General features: G+C 38.5%; 3 protein-coding genes across 12 annotated transcripts in view; 2 read left to right on the top strand and 1 right to left on the bottom strand.

Annotated features, from left to right (window-relative positions):
• LOC127963306 (mitogen-activated protein kinase 13) overlaps window positions 1-15,502 on the top strand; it is a 259,971-nt gene that overhangs the window by 153,720 nt on the left and 90,749 nt on the right. The gene's annotated exons all lie outside the window — the stretch shown is intronic.
• The window catches only part of LOC127963297 (bromodomain and PHD finger-containing protein 3), a 234,857-nt gene that overhangs the window by 139,716 nt on the left and 79,639 nt on the right, over window positions 1-15,502 (top strand). The window lies entirely within an intron of this gene.
• Window positions 792-15,485, bottom strand: LOC127963300 (E3 ubiquitin-protein ligase TRIM33; the record flags this gene model as incomplete). Of its 4 annotated transcripts, XM_052563128.1 has the most annotated exon segments (13): window positions 792-1,515; window positions 1,717-1,767; window positions 3,557-3,709; window positions 4,535-4,609; window positions 4,969-5,092; window positions 5,741-6,108; window positions 6,208-6,358; window positions 6,562-6,625; window positions 11,520-11,646; window positions 12,055-12,264; window positions 13,060-13,074; window positions 14,685-14,858; window positions 15,181-15,485. In XM_052563128.1, coding segments are annotated over 13 exon segments (2,033 nt in total), but the record flags the coding sequence as incomplete, so codon positions are not given.

Consider the following 15,502-nt stretch of genomic DNA (forward strand, 5'->3'; position numbering starts at 1 on the left):
CAAGACAAACTGAGACTGCATAGGTCGCCACATTAGTAAAATACATCGGAGGACGGGGCTTTTCCCACACAAGGTCCCCATTTTATCTCCAGTAAACATTTCTCATTGGTAGTTAGTTTCATTTTTAAAGTCATTACCTGTATAGAAATAACCTAAAGTCATGACTACAAAAAAAAAAAAAAAAAAAAACAATATACAATTCACTGGACAGGCCCAGCATTTCTGAAAACCTGCCATCAAGAAATTATATACACCTATTAAACCAATTACGAAGCACCACATATCATTGTGAGGTATTGTAAATAATACAAGAAAATACCACTGTAAAATGCTGTAAATAATACATGTAAAACCCACGTGTGACAAATTGCTTCAATTTGACAAAAATACTCCTGCCATGGAACATAGTTAAAACCTAAATTTAGTTCGTTATATGGTTGACTTGTCTGAATGTATCAGCAGTTACAGGAAAGTCTGGAGAATAAAAATTCTGAGATATTTTATTTAAGGTTTTAGAAATTGTATAATACTGCGTCTTGAAATGTTTACATTTTGAACTTAATGGATTTCAAATTATTGGAATATACAAATGAAGAGTTTAATACAGTTCAACATTTACTCAAACATCCAAGGCTGTAACCATTCTAAATGTAACAATGGCAATACTGTCGTTTATATATAATTGGAAAGAAATAAACAATGCTTGTTGAGAATACTTTTGTATTAGCTTTTGTTGTGCATTTACTATGCATCTTTTGAGTTGAAGGGTCTGCGATTAAACTTTCCAACAATCCAGAAGTCACCGTTTTATTGAAAATAAAGATCAAGTTTTCATCTACTGAAGGGATTTAAACTGTAGGAATAAGAAAATACACATGCAAAGGAAGCAGGTGGGCCATATATGATCAACTTTATCATACAACAGAAGGGAGATGAGTATGATTTATAAAGTATAATTCACAATAGATTTACAAATATAATAATTACTCATAGTTTAAGAAAGAAAGAAAAAGAAAAACATGTTATTTACTAAATCAGACTAAAACAAGACTATTTAAATCTGTACAAGTGTCTTTATCCACACCCAACGATTCAGTTATCGATCCTCCGAGTGTCCACGATGCATGTTTTAAAGTTCTCACGCTGTATGTACAATGGATCGTCAGTGTTTGGGAGAACATGAAAAAAAAAGTATTTGACTCGCATCAGTTCCAGCATTATTCCACCCTTCAGAAGGCAAAATAAGACTGAGCTTGAGAGGAAGACCGTTTATTTCTCGCAGATGTTTCCTCATTTTCTTCACTTGAAGTGCAACAGCTTCTCGGTGTCCACTTTTAAGCGTTTGCGTTTCGGTTGTACGACGTCATCATCAGAGTCCTCCGAATCCTTATCGGCCTCCGCTCGCATCTCCTTCTCCACGACTACTGGGAACGTCTGTTCGGGAAAAATCTCAAGCAGTTTCTCTTCGAAATGCAGACTCACGGCTTTGCCGGCCTCTGCCACTTCCGAGTCGGCCTAGGAGAGGGAGGAGAGGGGAAAGAGTGTGGAAATGTGAGGAAGGGCGAGGGGAGAGCAGGTGAAATGCAGGCCCAGGGATGAACGGGTGAGGAGGATGAGGAAGAGGAGAGAAGCACAGAAAGAGTTAAAACTCCCATTTTAGATGCTTTGGGTGCCAGCACTGCTGAACCCATCGGTGTGGTGTACGAAACATCTTACCTGAACATTACTCTCTTTCTCCTCATCATAAACCTGGATTATTCGTGACATCTAAAAAGGGCACGACACCAAAAAAAAAAAAAAAAAAAAATTCAAAAGAAAAAGGGGGGGAAGAAAGATTTTATACCATCCACACAGTGAGGTCACAGCCTCATCTGGATTTAAAAATGTCCAAGGAGCACAATTTTCGGTTTGCTCATAATAAATGCCTTTCAGTTAGAAGGGATAAGAAAACGGCCTCTATATTATTCACCAAGAATTCAAACTAGAAGGGGATTTGCCTTTAAAATATGGGGGGGGAAATAGAAATACGAAACTGTGCCAGTAATGATGACAAACAAACAAAATGCAACAGATAAATTAAATGGAAAAATTAGAAATAGCTCATAATAACGTGCTTCTTTGACATGAATGCCACAATCATGAAGTTTTGTGAAGATGGTAAAATATCTACCACATTTTACAGTTATCTTAAGGACAGAAATAACATTTCAGTAATCCTAGAAATCATCACAATAGCAGTGCAACAGTTCATAACATGAATGTTTCTACCGTTTCTACCAACTAACACCCTATTTGTGAATTTCAAGCATAATGTGGCCACTGTGATGAATTCCCAAACAAAACAAATCCATCCACTGAAACGACCTAAAATGGACGTACTCATCCTTTGGTAAAAAAGAAGCTGAAAATTCTCTATAACATTCAGTGTAATAATTGCATATTTGATTAAAGCATTGCCACTCTCTTTAAAAAGCCAGCTGTCGCTGATGTCTAATGGCATGACTGAGATTTGCTGTCAATAAACACTTAAAACTTTCATAATCAACTAAATTGTAAAAATGATATCAAAAACGTAACTTGGCAGGGTTATTACAGACTAGTTGACAAACTGAAACTAAAACCATTTTTCTTACAAAAACTACCAAAAATTACAATGAAAATGGAAAATATAAAAATATTAATAAAAACTATCTTAGTACCTCAATACTAAAATAATAGCTTCCATGATGTATAAACCTGAAATGTAATAAGTTGTGTACATGGGATGCAAGTTTGAATGCATCAGAGCCATTTAGTTGTATTTTACAGTTTCACACTCACTAAACATGTAGACTTTACATACAGACTCCAAAAGACCCTATGAAATCAAAATGACGGTTTTACTACAGGTGTGTTTACTTTAAAGTTACTAATACTATGCTAGTACAAAAAGCTGAGAAATTCAATGTATTCTTTAGAATGAGAATGTTCCTCATTAAGTCTAGCAAAACTTGCAATTTAAAGCATGTTGGCCGTTAAACAATAAATTAATTAATAAAAATAAATAAATAAATAAATAAATAAATAAAAGAAAAAAGAAAAAAAAATCAAGACCCGCCCAAACTTCCATTATTAACAGGAAATACAAACTATTGGAGTTTGCTTCATGGGGTCTTGAATGAATGTCAGAAACCGTGAATGACTGCGAAAACTGGCATTCATATCATGCATTTGATTGTCGTCTTTATTGTTCAAATAACAATACTGAACAATAATCAAATGTATCATACCGAAACACTGTGCAACATTAAAATAAACATCCCTTCAATGGCGTGAAACACCACAAAGTGTGTTAGCCCTGTGACAAACACAAGCTCAACATCCAGCCGCTGATTAATGCTCAGCTTGACTGAAACCATTCTTTAGATAGTTAGTACTGGTGACCATAAGAGGCAGTAAACTCATGCAAATCCATCACATGTTCTCATGCTGTGCTGCTTTAGTGCATTTCATACTCTCTAAAAACGTGTTTCTTACATGCACCCCCACACAGGTTAAACACATGCCCCGAACTCACCTCATTATATTTGGCACAATTGCTAAAGACCAGGCGCACGTCGGACACAAACTCTTTAGGGCTCTTGTAATGCAGAGGATGTTTTCGCTGCAGTTTCCGCTTTACCAGGGTCAAATCCATAGGATGCTTTATTATTTTATAGTAATTGGGTACCTGAAGAGAAATCAAGGCTTCAGCATTAAAACTATAATGTTGAACATGGGGATCTCTTCCAAACCCTTCAACTCAACATGAGGTATTATGTGTGCATCTTAAATGGAAAAAGTACAACTATTAATACTATTTAACAGTATTAAAGCTCGGTTTTCTCTGCTCCAGTGTAGTTAGTTAATACTAAAACCATTAAAATCATATTCATTCATTAAAGTGAAGCTAAAATAAAAATGTTACATGAAAAACTGACTGAAGAAAGACCAAGCTGTTTGTATGTCAGTGTGAAATGTAAACAACATTTCATATCAGGAACAAAATCTGACAACAATGACATCGCTTGCTGGAAATCCCCATGTAGACAGCAGTACAGCTCACTAGGTTTTAAAACAGAGCCACAGACTCAAGTAGTCATGAAAAAAAAGTGAGTAAAATCAGGGGGTATATAAGACCAAATCCAATGAAAATACAAAATCACTGTTATTACCTGTCAGCCTGATGCATTATTGCATTCACTCAATAATGTAATTACACAAGAATCATAATCCTGCTATGACAAATAACAGCAGGAAATGGCCCAGAGGCTCAATCCATGTTTGAAAACAGATGACTGGAGTCACTACAGATCTACATGTGAGCGATGTTGCTGTTTTAGAAGCTTTATTGCAGTAGTGATAATGACCTAGCAGAGAGGCAGCAATTAAATAATACCAGTGGTACTGAGAAATGGTCCAATTACACATCTGAGCTTTGCCCTTTAAGAACACTTTATCAGAAACGTCTGCATTTATGGGAAATGAGGATATTGTGGGCTTGATGGAAACTCACCGATGTAGGAACAGGCTCTTGAAACTCTGTACTGAGCTCATGACAAAACACGTGCAGCAGCAAGCGCTCACAACGCTAAAAATACAGGAAGAGGAGAGAAGAAGAAACATTAACAATCTGCAGTTGTGCAAAAACTTGAAATGTATATTAATGAGGAACTCTGGTGGACAAGATTTGTTGACCATATATGATTGATGGGTCACTAAAGTTTACATTTTTAGCATCATCATTACGGTTTGTCAAATAATATACTGTGCATAATTTATATTACATTATAGAGTGTCTGGTATGACGTTTTGGGATAAATTAACTGTCCTCATGAAGCAATCTTACTTTGCCAGTCTTCTAATTAGGGCTAAAGTACTATGTGCTCCCCATAGTTCACTCATTTTCTGAATATGATTGTTATGCGTTTGTTTCTCAGTGTGACTCACTCGCTGGTCCTCTGGACTCATTGCCGTCTCACTCTTGTCCTTGTTACTTGGTGGATCGTCATCACAGTTGTATTCCATCTCTGGATTTGCTAGACTTCTGCAGAAGGTGCACATCCAATCTCCACTGCAGCAGAATAAGGGTATAACATCATTTAACACACAAAAATGTATTAAAGCCTTAAAACATTCATAAATGTTTGTTTTTACCCTGACGTCCATTTACTAATATTAGTCAAATTTCTGGAACCATAAACAGAACCCTCTCCCTGACCTACAAGCTGTTACGCTACTGAACTTTTATGACCACAATATGTAAAGTTCCTCTCTGTAATGACTGGCTAAACAAATTGGTCAGTTATTTATCTCTCTGCTCAATTTGTTTACCAGAGATAAATATTAGTGCAAGGTCTAACAAGCTGTGAAAAAAAAGAATAATTAACAATATAATTTAACATTGATATTATACCACCATGCCTTTTTAGAGTCAACAATCCCCTGTGGGCGCAGTAGTATAATATCAATGCATTTTCTATTCTTCTTTTATTCAATCTACTTGTTTTCGGTTTATTTATTATAAAAATGTCTAACACTAGCGCATTCTATTGTTTTATTATTATTTCAGCTTTCAACTGCTAATAGTCCACCGATTGCACCTTGTAGGGTTCAAACCCATAAACTTTCAGTTACCAGCCCAGACGTACTACACAAAAACAGCATTAATGCTGAATTAAGTGTGTTGCATTCTCTGGATAAATAAAGCCACATTCTTCACCTGGGAGAAGATTTGAGTGTTGGGATATGGCAGGTCATGTGGAAGACTTTAGGACAGCGATCACAGCACAGTAGTTCTCCTCCATTCTGACAAACGGCACACCAGTCCTCGTTCGGGTCGTCTTCCTTTCCCACAGTGGTCTGGCTGTTGGCGTTAGCGGTGCTCCCCTGCTGACTACCATTTGACGCGGTGGTCCCATTGGTTAGAGGTGCGCTGGAGTTTGGCTTTGTACAGGATGAGCGCTGATTGCTCTGTTGTTCTGATTTAACATTTTCACCAAGTGTTCTTAAAATGTCCTGGACTGAACCGGTTGACACCGAGCCAAGGACAGGAAGAGGGGGAGTTAGGCTTCCTTCTGGGCTGCTCATCTGGTTTGAGGAAGAAGAACAACAACAGTAAGACATCGTATAACAAGAAACAAACTGTATCTCTTAGACCCAAAAAGAAACTAAGTTGAAGATAAATACCATGCAAGCACTCCGTCTGCCATCTTTACAGCGCTCCGTTTTGACGTTTGCTCCAGAATAGCTACATTCTTCCTCAACTCCCGGTTCCTGTTTGACCTTCACCTGGTCCACTGCAGTGTTCCCCGTCCCAGGTCTACCAGCTGACCCACAACTGAACCCACACACATAAGCAAAAACAGAAGACACAAATAACTATTTTTTATTCAAATGTCTCTTTTTTAAAGATACATAGTTTCTAAGCTATAATCAACAACTGCTGATATTAATGCAAGTATTAATATCAAAGAACAGAAACAAATTACTTTATTTTTTTTATACTTTAAATGACTAAGGTAAAAAAATGCAAATGCTGACCTGCCCCTGCTGCCAGTGCTTGACGTGCTGGATGGACGAGCTGGAGTGTGAGAATTAGATAAACCTAGAGAAGAGGAGTCATGGAAAGCGTTAAAAGAATTAAATCTTTTAGAAAATTTACACGATAACAGTCATTGTTATAGCTGAGGAAAAAAAAATACATCTAAAAAGCCTAAGTTTTAATAATGCATATTTTTGTCAATTTCCAAGAGTTAGGGTCCACAATTAGGGTCCTTTCACACTAGCACTATTGGTGTGCACCAGTGTTCGACTGACTTCAGAGTTCGGTTTGTCTGGATAATGTGAACGCTGTCTTCCGAACTCAGGTGTGCACCCGCAAACCGTACCCAAGTCCACTTTAAATGGGTGGTCTGGGGTACGGTTCATGTGAACTCTGGTACGGTTTGCTGCTAATGTGAATCCAATCATACTGAATCGCAGAAGTGAACTGCTATTAATGATGTATTATTTGATATAAATGTGTGTTTGTGTTTCACTCACTTTCCTGATGAGCTTGACTGACAGGGGGAGGGGGGGAACACAAGCTCAGGTTCAGACCAGGCAAGCAAAACTTTTCAACCATTAATTGTTTTTTTATTTCAATTACCAAAATTAGTTTTTTGATAATTTTGTTATCGTAACACTGGTGCACAGCAATGAATGAATATGCAAGCTGGAGTTGTTGGTGAGATACAGTGGGGCTTGAAAGTTTGGGCACCCCTTGCAGAATCTGTGAATTTTCATAAACTAAATCCATGTTATTTTTTATTTAGTACCATCCTGAGTAAGATATTGCACATAAAAGATGTTTACATTTAGTCCACAAGACAAAACAATTGCTAAAATTATTAAAATAACCCCACTCAAAAGTTTGGTAACCCTTGGTCCTTAATACTGTGTGTGGTTGTCTGGATGATCCATGACTGGGGTGAAAACTTCTGGAATTTGAAGATCAAGATAAATTGTACTTAATTTGTGTTCTGGGAAACATACAAGTATATTCTGTTGCTTATGAAGGGCAAAACTAAATGAAAAAAAAAATTATTTCAACAAAATAAGAAAAATTTGTCCATCTTCATTGTGTTCAAAAGTTTTCACATCTTGTTTCCTTCTGGAGTATCAGTGAACGTTTGAACCTTTTTTAATAGTTGTGTTTGAGTGCCTCGATTGTCCTCAGTGTGAAAAGATGTATCTCAAAATCATACAATCACTGCTGGAAAGGGTTCAAATATGCAAAGATGCTGGAAAACTGAAGAATCTGCAGGACCTTAAAGGATTAGTTCATCGAAAAATGAAAATTATGTCATTAATAACTCACCCTCACGTCATTCCAAACCCGTAAGACCTCCTTTCATCTTAGGAACACAGTTTAAGATATTTTAGATTTAGTCCGAGAGCTCTCAGTCCCCTCCATTGAAACTGTGCACGGTCTTCTGTCCATGGTTAGAAAGGTAATAAAAACATCTTCAAAGTAGTCCATGTGACATCAGAGGGTCGGTTAGAATTTTTTGAAGCATCGAAAATACATTTTGGTACAAAAATAGCAAAAACTACGACTTATACGATATCCGGTTCGTGAACGAATCATTTGATGTAACCGGATCTTCTTTGAATCATTTTCTTAGAATTGTTTGAAACGGTTCTCGTCTCCAAAAAGCATTAATCCACAAATGACTTTAGCTGTTAACTTTTTTTTAATGTGGCTGACACTCCCTCTGAATTAAAACAAACCAATATCCCAGAGTCATTTAATCAAACAGTACACTGACTGAACTGCTGTGAAGAGAGAACTGAAGATGAACACCGAGCCAAGCCAGATAACAAACAATAGACTGACTCGTTCTCCAGTCAAGAACCGGTTGCATCGGTTTTCAGATCACCAGTAGTGATGGGAAGTTCAGTTCTTTTCTGAGCCCTTTTCTTCACTCTGGATGTATACAGTTCTTGAAGGGTGGGCAGAGGAGAACCAATAGTCCTTTCGGCATTCCGAACAGTTCTCTGTAGTCTTCTGATGTCTGATTTTGTTGCTGAACCAAACCAGACAGTTATTGAAGTAAACAGTACAGATTCAATGACGGCTGAGTAGAACCGTTTCAGCAGCTCCTGTGGCAGGTTAAACTTCCTCAGCTGGCGAAGGAAGTAAAACCTTAGTTGGGCCTTTTTAGAGTCAATGTGATTGTCCCACTTCAGGTCCTGAGAGATGGTGGTTCCCAGGAATCTGAATGACTCCACTGCAGCCACAGTGCGGTTCATGATGGTGAGTGGGGAAAGTGCATTGGGGTTTCTCCTAAAGTCCACAATCATCTCCACTGTTTAAAGCGTGTTCAGCTCCAGGTTGTTAAGACTGCACCAGACAGCCAGCTGCTCAACCTCTTGTCTGTAAGCAGACTCATCACCGTCCTGGATGAGGCCGATGACTGTAGTGTCATCTGCAAACTTCCGGAGCTTGACAGAGGGGTCTTTAGAGGTGCAGTCGTTGGTGTACAGGGAGAAGAGCAGTGGGGAGAGAACACATCCCTGAGGGGCACCAGTGTTGGTGGAGCACCTGTTTGACCTGAATTTCCCCAGTCTCACTAACTGTTGCCTATCAGTCAGAAAGCTGGTGATCCACTGACAGATAGAGCTAGGAACAGAGAGCTGGGTCAGTTTGCAGTTTGGTCTGGAGGGTTGTTGGGATGGTGGTGTTGAAAGCCGAACTAAAGTCCACAAAACAGGATCCTCACATAAGTCCCTTTTTGTCCAGATGTTGCAGGATGAAGTGCAATCCCATGTTGACTGCATCATCCACTGACCTGTTTGCTCCGGTACGCAAACTGCAGGGGGTCCAGTAAGGGTCCAGTGATGTCCTTCAGATAAGCCAGAACCAGTTTTTCAAATGACTTCATGACGACAGACGTTAGAGCCACAGGTCTGAAGTCGTTAAGTCCTGTTATCTTGGGTTTCTTTGGAATGGGGATTATGGTGGAGCGTTTGAAGCAGGAAGGCACTTCACACAACAACAGGGATCTGTTGAAGATCTGTGAAAAGATGGGGGCCAGCTGGTCAGCACAGATTTTCAGACTGGCTGGTGTAACGCCGTCTGGGCCTGGTGCTTTTCTTCTTTTGTTCTTCTTGAAGACCTGGCACACATCATCTTCACAGATTTGAAGAGCAGGAGGTATGGAGAGGGGGATTGCAGGAGGTGTTAATGGTTGTGTAAAGAGATTGTCAGAATGGGTGTTGGGGGTTTCAAATCTACAATAAAACTCATTCAGGTCGTTAGCAAGTCGTTGATTAGCCTCAGTGCAAGGGGATGGTGTCTTGTAGTTTGTGATGGCTCTCAGTCTTCTCCACACTGAAGTTGAGTCGTTTGAAGTAAACTCGTCTTCCAACTTTTTAGTGTAGGTCTTTTTAGCCGCTCTAACCTCTTTGTTCAGTGTATTCCTGGCCTGATTGTACAAGACTCTGTCCCCATTTCTGTAGGCATCCTCTTTGGCCTGACGAAGATGTCTGAGTTTTACTGTAAACCATGGCTTATCATTGTTGAATGTTAAATAAGTCCTGGTAGGAATGCATATATCCTCACAGAAACTAATATAGGATGTTACAGTCTCTGTGAGTTCATCCAGATCGGTGGTAGCAGCTTCAAAAACACTCCAATCAGTGAGGTCAAAACAAGGTTGTAAATCCTGCTCTGTTTCGCTGGTCCATCTCTTCACAGTCCTTACTACAGGTTTAGCAGATTTAAGTTTTTGCTTGTAGGACCGTATAAGATGGATCAGACAGTGATCAGAACGTCCCAAAGCTGCTCGTGGTACAGAGTGATATGCATCCTTTGTGGTATAACAGTGATCCAGTATATTACTGTCTCTGGTGGGACATGTAACATGCTGTCTGTATTTTGGCAGTTCACGGGAGAGATTGGCTTTATTAAAGTCCCCAAGAATGATTAAAACAGAGCCCTGGTGTTTTTCTTTTCTGTGTCTATGAACTCTCTCTCACAACAGACACGGAAGAGAAGACAATGCTGAATAAAAGGCGTAGTTTTGCTATTTTCGATGCTTCAAAAAATTCTAACTGACCCTCTGATGTCACATGGACTACTTTGATGATGTTTTTCTTACCTTTCTGGACATGGACAATAGACCGTACAAACAGTTTCAATGGAGGGACTGAGCGCTCAGACTAAATCTAAAATATCTTAAACTGTGTTCCGAAGATAAACGGAGGTCTCACGGGTTTGGAACGACATGAGGGTGAGTTATTAATGACATAATTTTCATTTTTCGGTAACTAACCCTTTAAAGATTTTTTCTGAAGAACAGTTCTCAGTTTAACTGAGAACAAACAAGGACTCTTGCACAACCATCACAAAACAGAAAGACAGTCGTGGATCATCCAGGTAACAGCACACTGTATTATGAACCAAGGGTTCCCAAACTTTTGAATGGGGTTATTTTAATAATTTCAGCAATTGTTTTGTCTTGTGGACTAAATGTAAACATCTTTAATGTACAATATCTTACTCAGGACAGTACTAAATAAAAAAATAACATGCATTTAGAATGATCTCTCTTATTTTTTTAAAAATATTCACATTTTCACAGATTCTGCAAGGGGTGCCCAAACTTTCGAGCCCCACTGTAGGGCTGTGTGGTGAAGTAGCATATGGCATTAATAATGGTCTTGGGGCTAATGCAGCCTGAGCCTCCGGGGTTGGTGCATATGGTTGGATGGGAGACTTTGCCTTACAGAACCAGAGGCACTGAGCTAGGCAACTAGTGTAGCCTTGGGCCCCCAGGTTGGTTGGATAGGAGTTTTTTCCATATTTTACCAAGAGTAAGATGAATATGGCATATTTTAAACATATAAATACTATACATTCCAAATTCTTATGTGCATGAATATTATAATGACATTATTTAAATGCATGCAAATTTTTCCAAACAATCCATGATAAAAATTGACGCAGCAAGTACCTGACGATCCTGGGGAATGTGTAGAAGGTCCCGGTGAGGGATTGGTTGGGCCAACAGCAGGATATGAACTAGCAGAAATATATCGACTGAGAATGTGACCCAGTGTGCTCGAACCAGCATCTTCAAGCTGAAAATTACAAAAACTAAATTTGTTTTTGCAACACGAGCTCTAAATCAATTCAGCTTTGTTTAATTTTGCTTTGGTTAAGGAAGCGTCTGTTATATAAAAAACAATAATAGCAGAGAACAGAGATTGTCTTAGTCTCGTTGCCTTGGGTGCCTTAAACCTAATTATGTTTAAAACCTTTATTGCATTTAGGCCCAAAAGTTATTACATTTAAATGGTTTATTACATTTAAGCCCAAATGTTATTACATTTAGGTCCTTTATTACATTTCCACCCGATTATTAGATTTGTGTCCTCATGATCACACTTTCTGGGGTTTGAACTTAGAACCTTTGGGTTACCAGGCCAGATCTATATCATTCCACATTAATCTGACAGTCAGTCGAAGGAAATGCAACGGTACATTACCTGAATGGGAGGGATGTCAGGCAGGCAGGGCAGATTTTCGGGGTTGGTGACTGATGGTATGAGCTCTATGGGGGCGACAACAGGACTAGTGGGGCCACGGTGAATGTGGGCATTGGCTATGCTGGCACTGGTAGGACTGGTGGGGTTGGCAGCACTAATGTTGTGTAGCGACGCCACAGGGAAGGGCCCAGCATGCCCAGGATTAGAGTGCTATGAGGGAAAAAAAGGGAAAGGTGTTGGAAAATGGCAAAAGTTCTTTGATACAGCAAGTACATTTACTTTTTTCTTAATGTGGAATGTGTTGTTTATTTTAGTCCTGTAAGAAAGGCAAGACAAAGTAAACAACATCAGAAAACCATAAGCCTCTGTATTAAAGACACTGAATGTCTTTATAAATATAATTTGAGTATGAATAAGAATGTGTAAGCAGTAGGGCTGGGCGATTTCACAATATTATCATATATCGACGATGTCTCGTAAGTATCACAATGTTAACAGTCAGGTAATGAATTTCCAACCGCTTATATTTTATTTGTCTGTTGTTCAGTGCTGACTACTGTAATGGCAAAGTGCATCTGTGTATGCTATTATTTTGGAGATGCGTTCCAATATAATTTATCTTTATTTAGAGTATAAGCCTATTTTATTTTCTGCTGTTTAATAAAAGTTAAACAGAAAAAAAGACAAAGTAACACTGCATGCGTTTCTGAATATTTATTTAAACAATGTATGATGATGAAAAAACAAAAACATGAAAGGTAGGCTACAATTAAAATAAGCAAATTCCTGCAATAATTTCAGTGCAATATTTGTAAAGATTTTTTAAACCGTGTATACAATAAAATTGTCAAATTAAGCTGAGATAAAGCACTATAAATTCGTAATCCATTTGCAAAAAAACTATAATGTTTATATAAAAAAAAAACTATAAAATCAAATACATTATAGATTTACTACAAGTTTAAAACCAAAGCTAATTGTTATAAATAAGGAAATTGAACTTACCATCATGAAACGTGTCTACACAGGCGAAAATGCCAAAAAGAAAGAGAAACATCGGAAAATAGGCATATTTTATTCAAGACATTATTATAATGACATCAACATGTATTTATCATTCTTACAATCATCGCCAGAATGTCCAACTTCCCCATTATGAACTTAAAATGGGGTTCTACAGCCCCTTTCACACTGCGATTCCGGAAAATACACGGGTAATGTGTCCCAGCAATTGTTCCCGGGGCGCTAGTTTTTTCCCCTTTCACACTGCCAGTGATTACCCGGAATCTGTGTGTGCGTTCACACACAACCCGTAAAAGTCCCTTAAAGACACATGACATCAGGATGTGATGTGTAATTTACGAGTCGAAAACGCTGTGCAGGTTAACTTTCACTTAAGCTGGTGAACGATCTGTCGCAAACGTTGATCTGCCTTCAAAACACCTGGTAAAAGAGTCGCACAATAACACGCGTCATCACTACGACACACCCTTTACTGCATTAGTGGCTTTTGTTCACACAGAGGTAGTTTTGGGACTGAACACGGCAATGTTACTACATCCCCGACCCGGGATCAATCCCAGGATGTTTTTGCGTTCATACAGAAGGTGACCCGGCAATTTTCCGGGACCAACGTGCAGTGTGAAAGGGGCTTATTTCTTTTTCTCAACAGTTCTCACAAAATGAAATTCATTTCAAACACAAATTTGATAAGAACAGAGGGGAAATTATTAGCAACACCAAAATAACAGCAAAGCTAATGTTTTCTATTAGTTTAAGCACAAACTAAAAAAAGTCAAACCAATCTTTGAAGTAATAATTAAGACAAAGCTGAACCTGGTGTGTGTTTATGGAGCATGTCGGCAATGTTATCTCGACGGGGGCGGAGCGTGGTGGAGGTGGGGCTTAGATAGATGAAATTATCAGATTTCACTATATTTTTAAAAGCGATTATCGATAAGAAATGTTTGACATATTGCCCAGCCCTAGTAAGCAGTGCTACGAAACTAAACTAAAACTATTGAATCTAAAATAAAACTATTTAAAATATAGAAATATTACTATTACACATTTTCATATATGAGATCAATATCAGTATCACTGTCCCGTATAATGATTACATTATTGTTATAAAGATTCTACATACAGACAAGCTATTGTTTAATATGCAATAAATATTTTTCAAAAGTAAACACTGTTCATATTTTAACACTGTTCATATTTTTACATTTCTAATCCTGGGCTTTATGTCATGTTACTTACAGGAGCCAATGTCACATGTTTTGTTGGTGTCAATAACAGAAATGCTCACTCTCCTTAATCACAATAATTACTTAATTAAAAAAAAAGTAATAATACAATAAATAATGTAGTATGATATTTCTTACATCATGTTTCAGACAAAATAAAATTAGGGTTGCAATGAGGCAGAAAATTTTCCAAAATGTTTGGAAATTTTGGAAGTTTCTGGAAAATTACCGGAAATGTTCCACCCTTTGCAACCATAAATAATATAAATAAAAAATAAAAAATTCTCTCTTTTCAAAACAATCAAAAACAGAGAAGGAAAAGAGAGACATCTTAATTTTTCTTTTTTTAATCATATGACCTGCTAGAGCCTCTGCACTGACCTGTCTCTGTAACTGAGGCTGCATCATAGGATACGGTTGCCCGTTGAGTCGGGGCTGCGCTGAAGACATGCGGTTCTGCGCTGATACCATGCGCAGATGATGAGGTGGATACATGTGGGAGGAGCCATTGACCCCACCCCTCTGGAGGGCTTGCATACTAATGAGCCTAGGTGGCTGAAAAGCGAGACAGAGAAAGAAATGACAGCCGGGCCAGGAACAAACACTTCAGATGACAATAATTTTGCTGACATCCATTCTGAACAAATTGTACAGTTATTTCAAAATTAAATCTTCCTTGTGTTTAACAATGTTCATCTGAAAAATATGAAGCTTAACCAGAAAAACCTTAATGGTCATCAACTTTCACCGAAAAACAGAGCTGGTCAACCAGGTTTTCCAGCTTTACAAGCTTTCCTAGTTAAACAGCACATCTATACTGGTCCAGAATAAACCAGACATGTGTGGAAAAGCAGGAAAGATCTAATCTCTTACTTACCGGTTGCTGTATACTGGTTATCTGTGGTGGACCTCCTTGCCTGGGATGCTGGGACATCTGTGAGGCGATGCGCATCTGCTGCTGAATTTGTTGCTGATGCTGCTGTTGTTGTTGCTGTTGCTGTTGGTGCTGGTGCTGGTGCTTTTGAGCGATTGCAGCCTGCTGCATGTGCTGCAACCTCAGCTGGGCCAGGTTTATCTGTCCTGAGTGCTTACCTGGGTGGTTGTGACTGGGAGAGATCTGCTGATTGACCATCATTTGGGGAGGAGGAGCAGTATGTGGCACTTTTTCAATTACCAGATTGCCTGGACAAAAAAGGAGA

Source organism: Carassius gibelio, chromosome B8, assembly GCF_023724105.1.
Source record: "Carassius gibelio isolate Cgi1373 ecotype wild population from Czech Republic chromosome B8, carGib1.2-hapl.c, whole genome shotgun sequence".
NCBI classification, from domain to species: Eukaryota; Metazoa; Chordata; class Actinopteri; order Cypriniformes; family Cyprinidae; genus Carassius; species Carassius gibelio.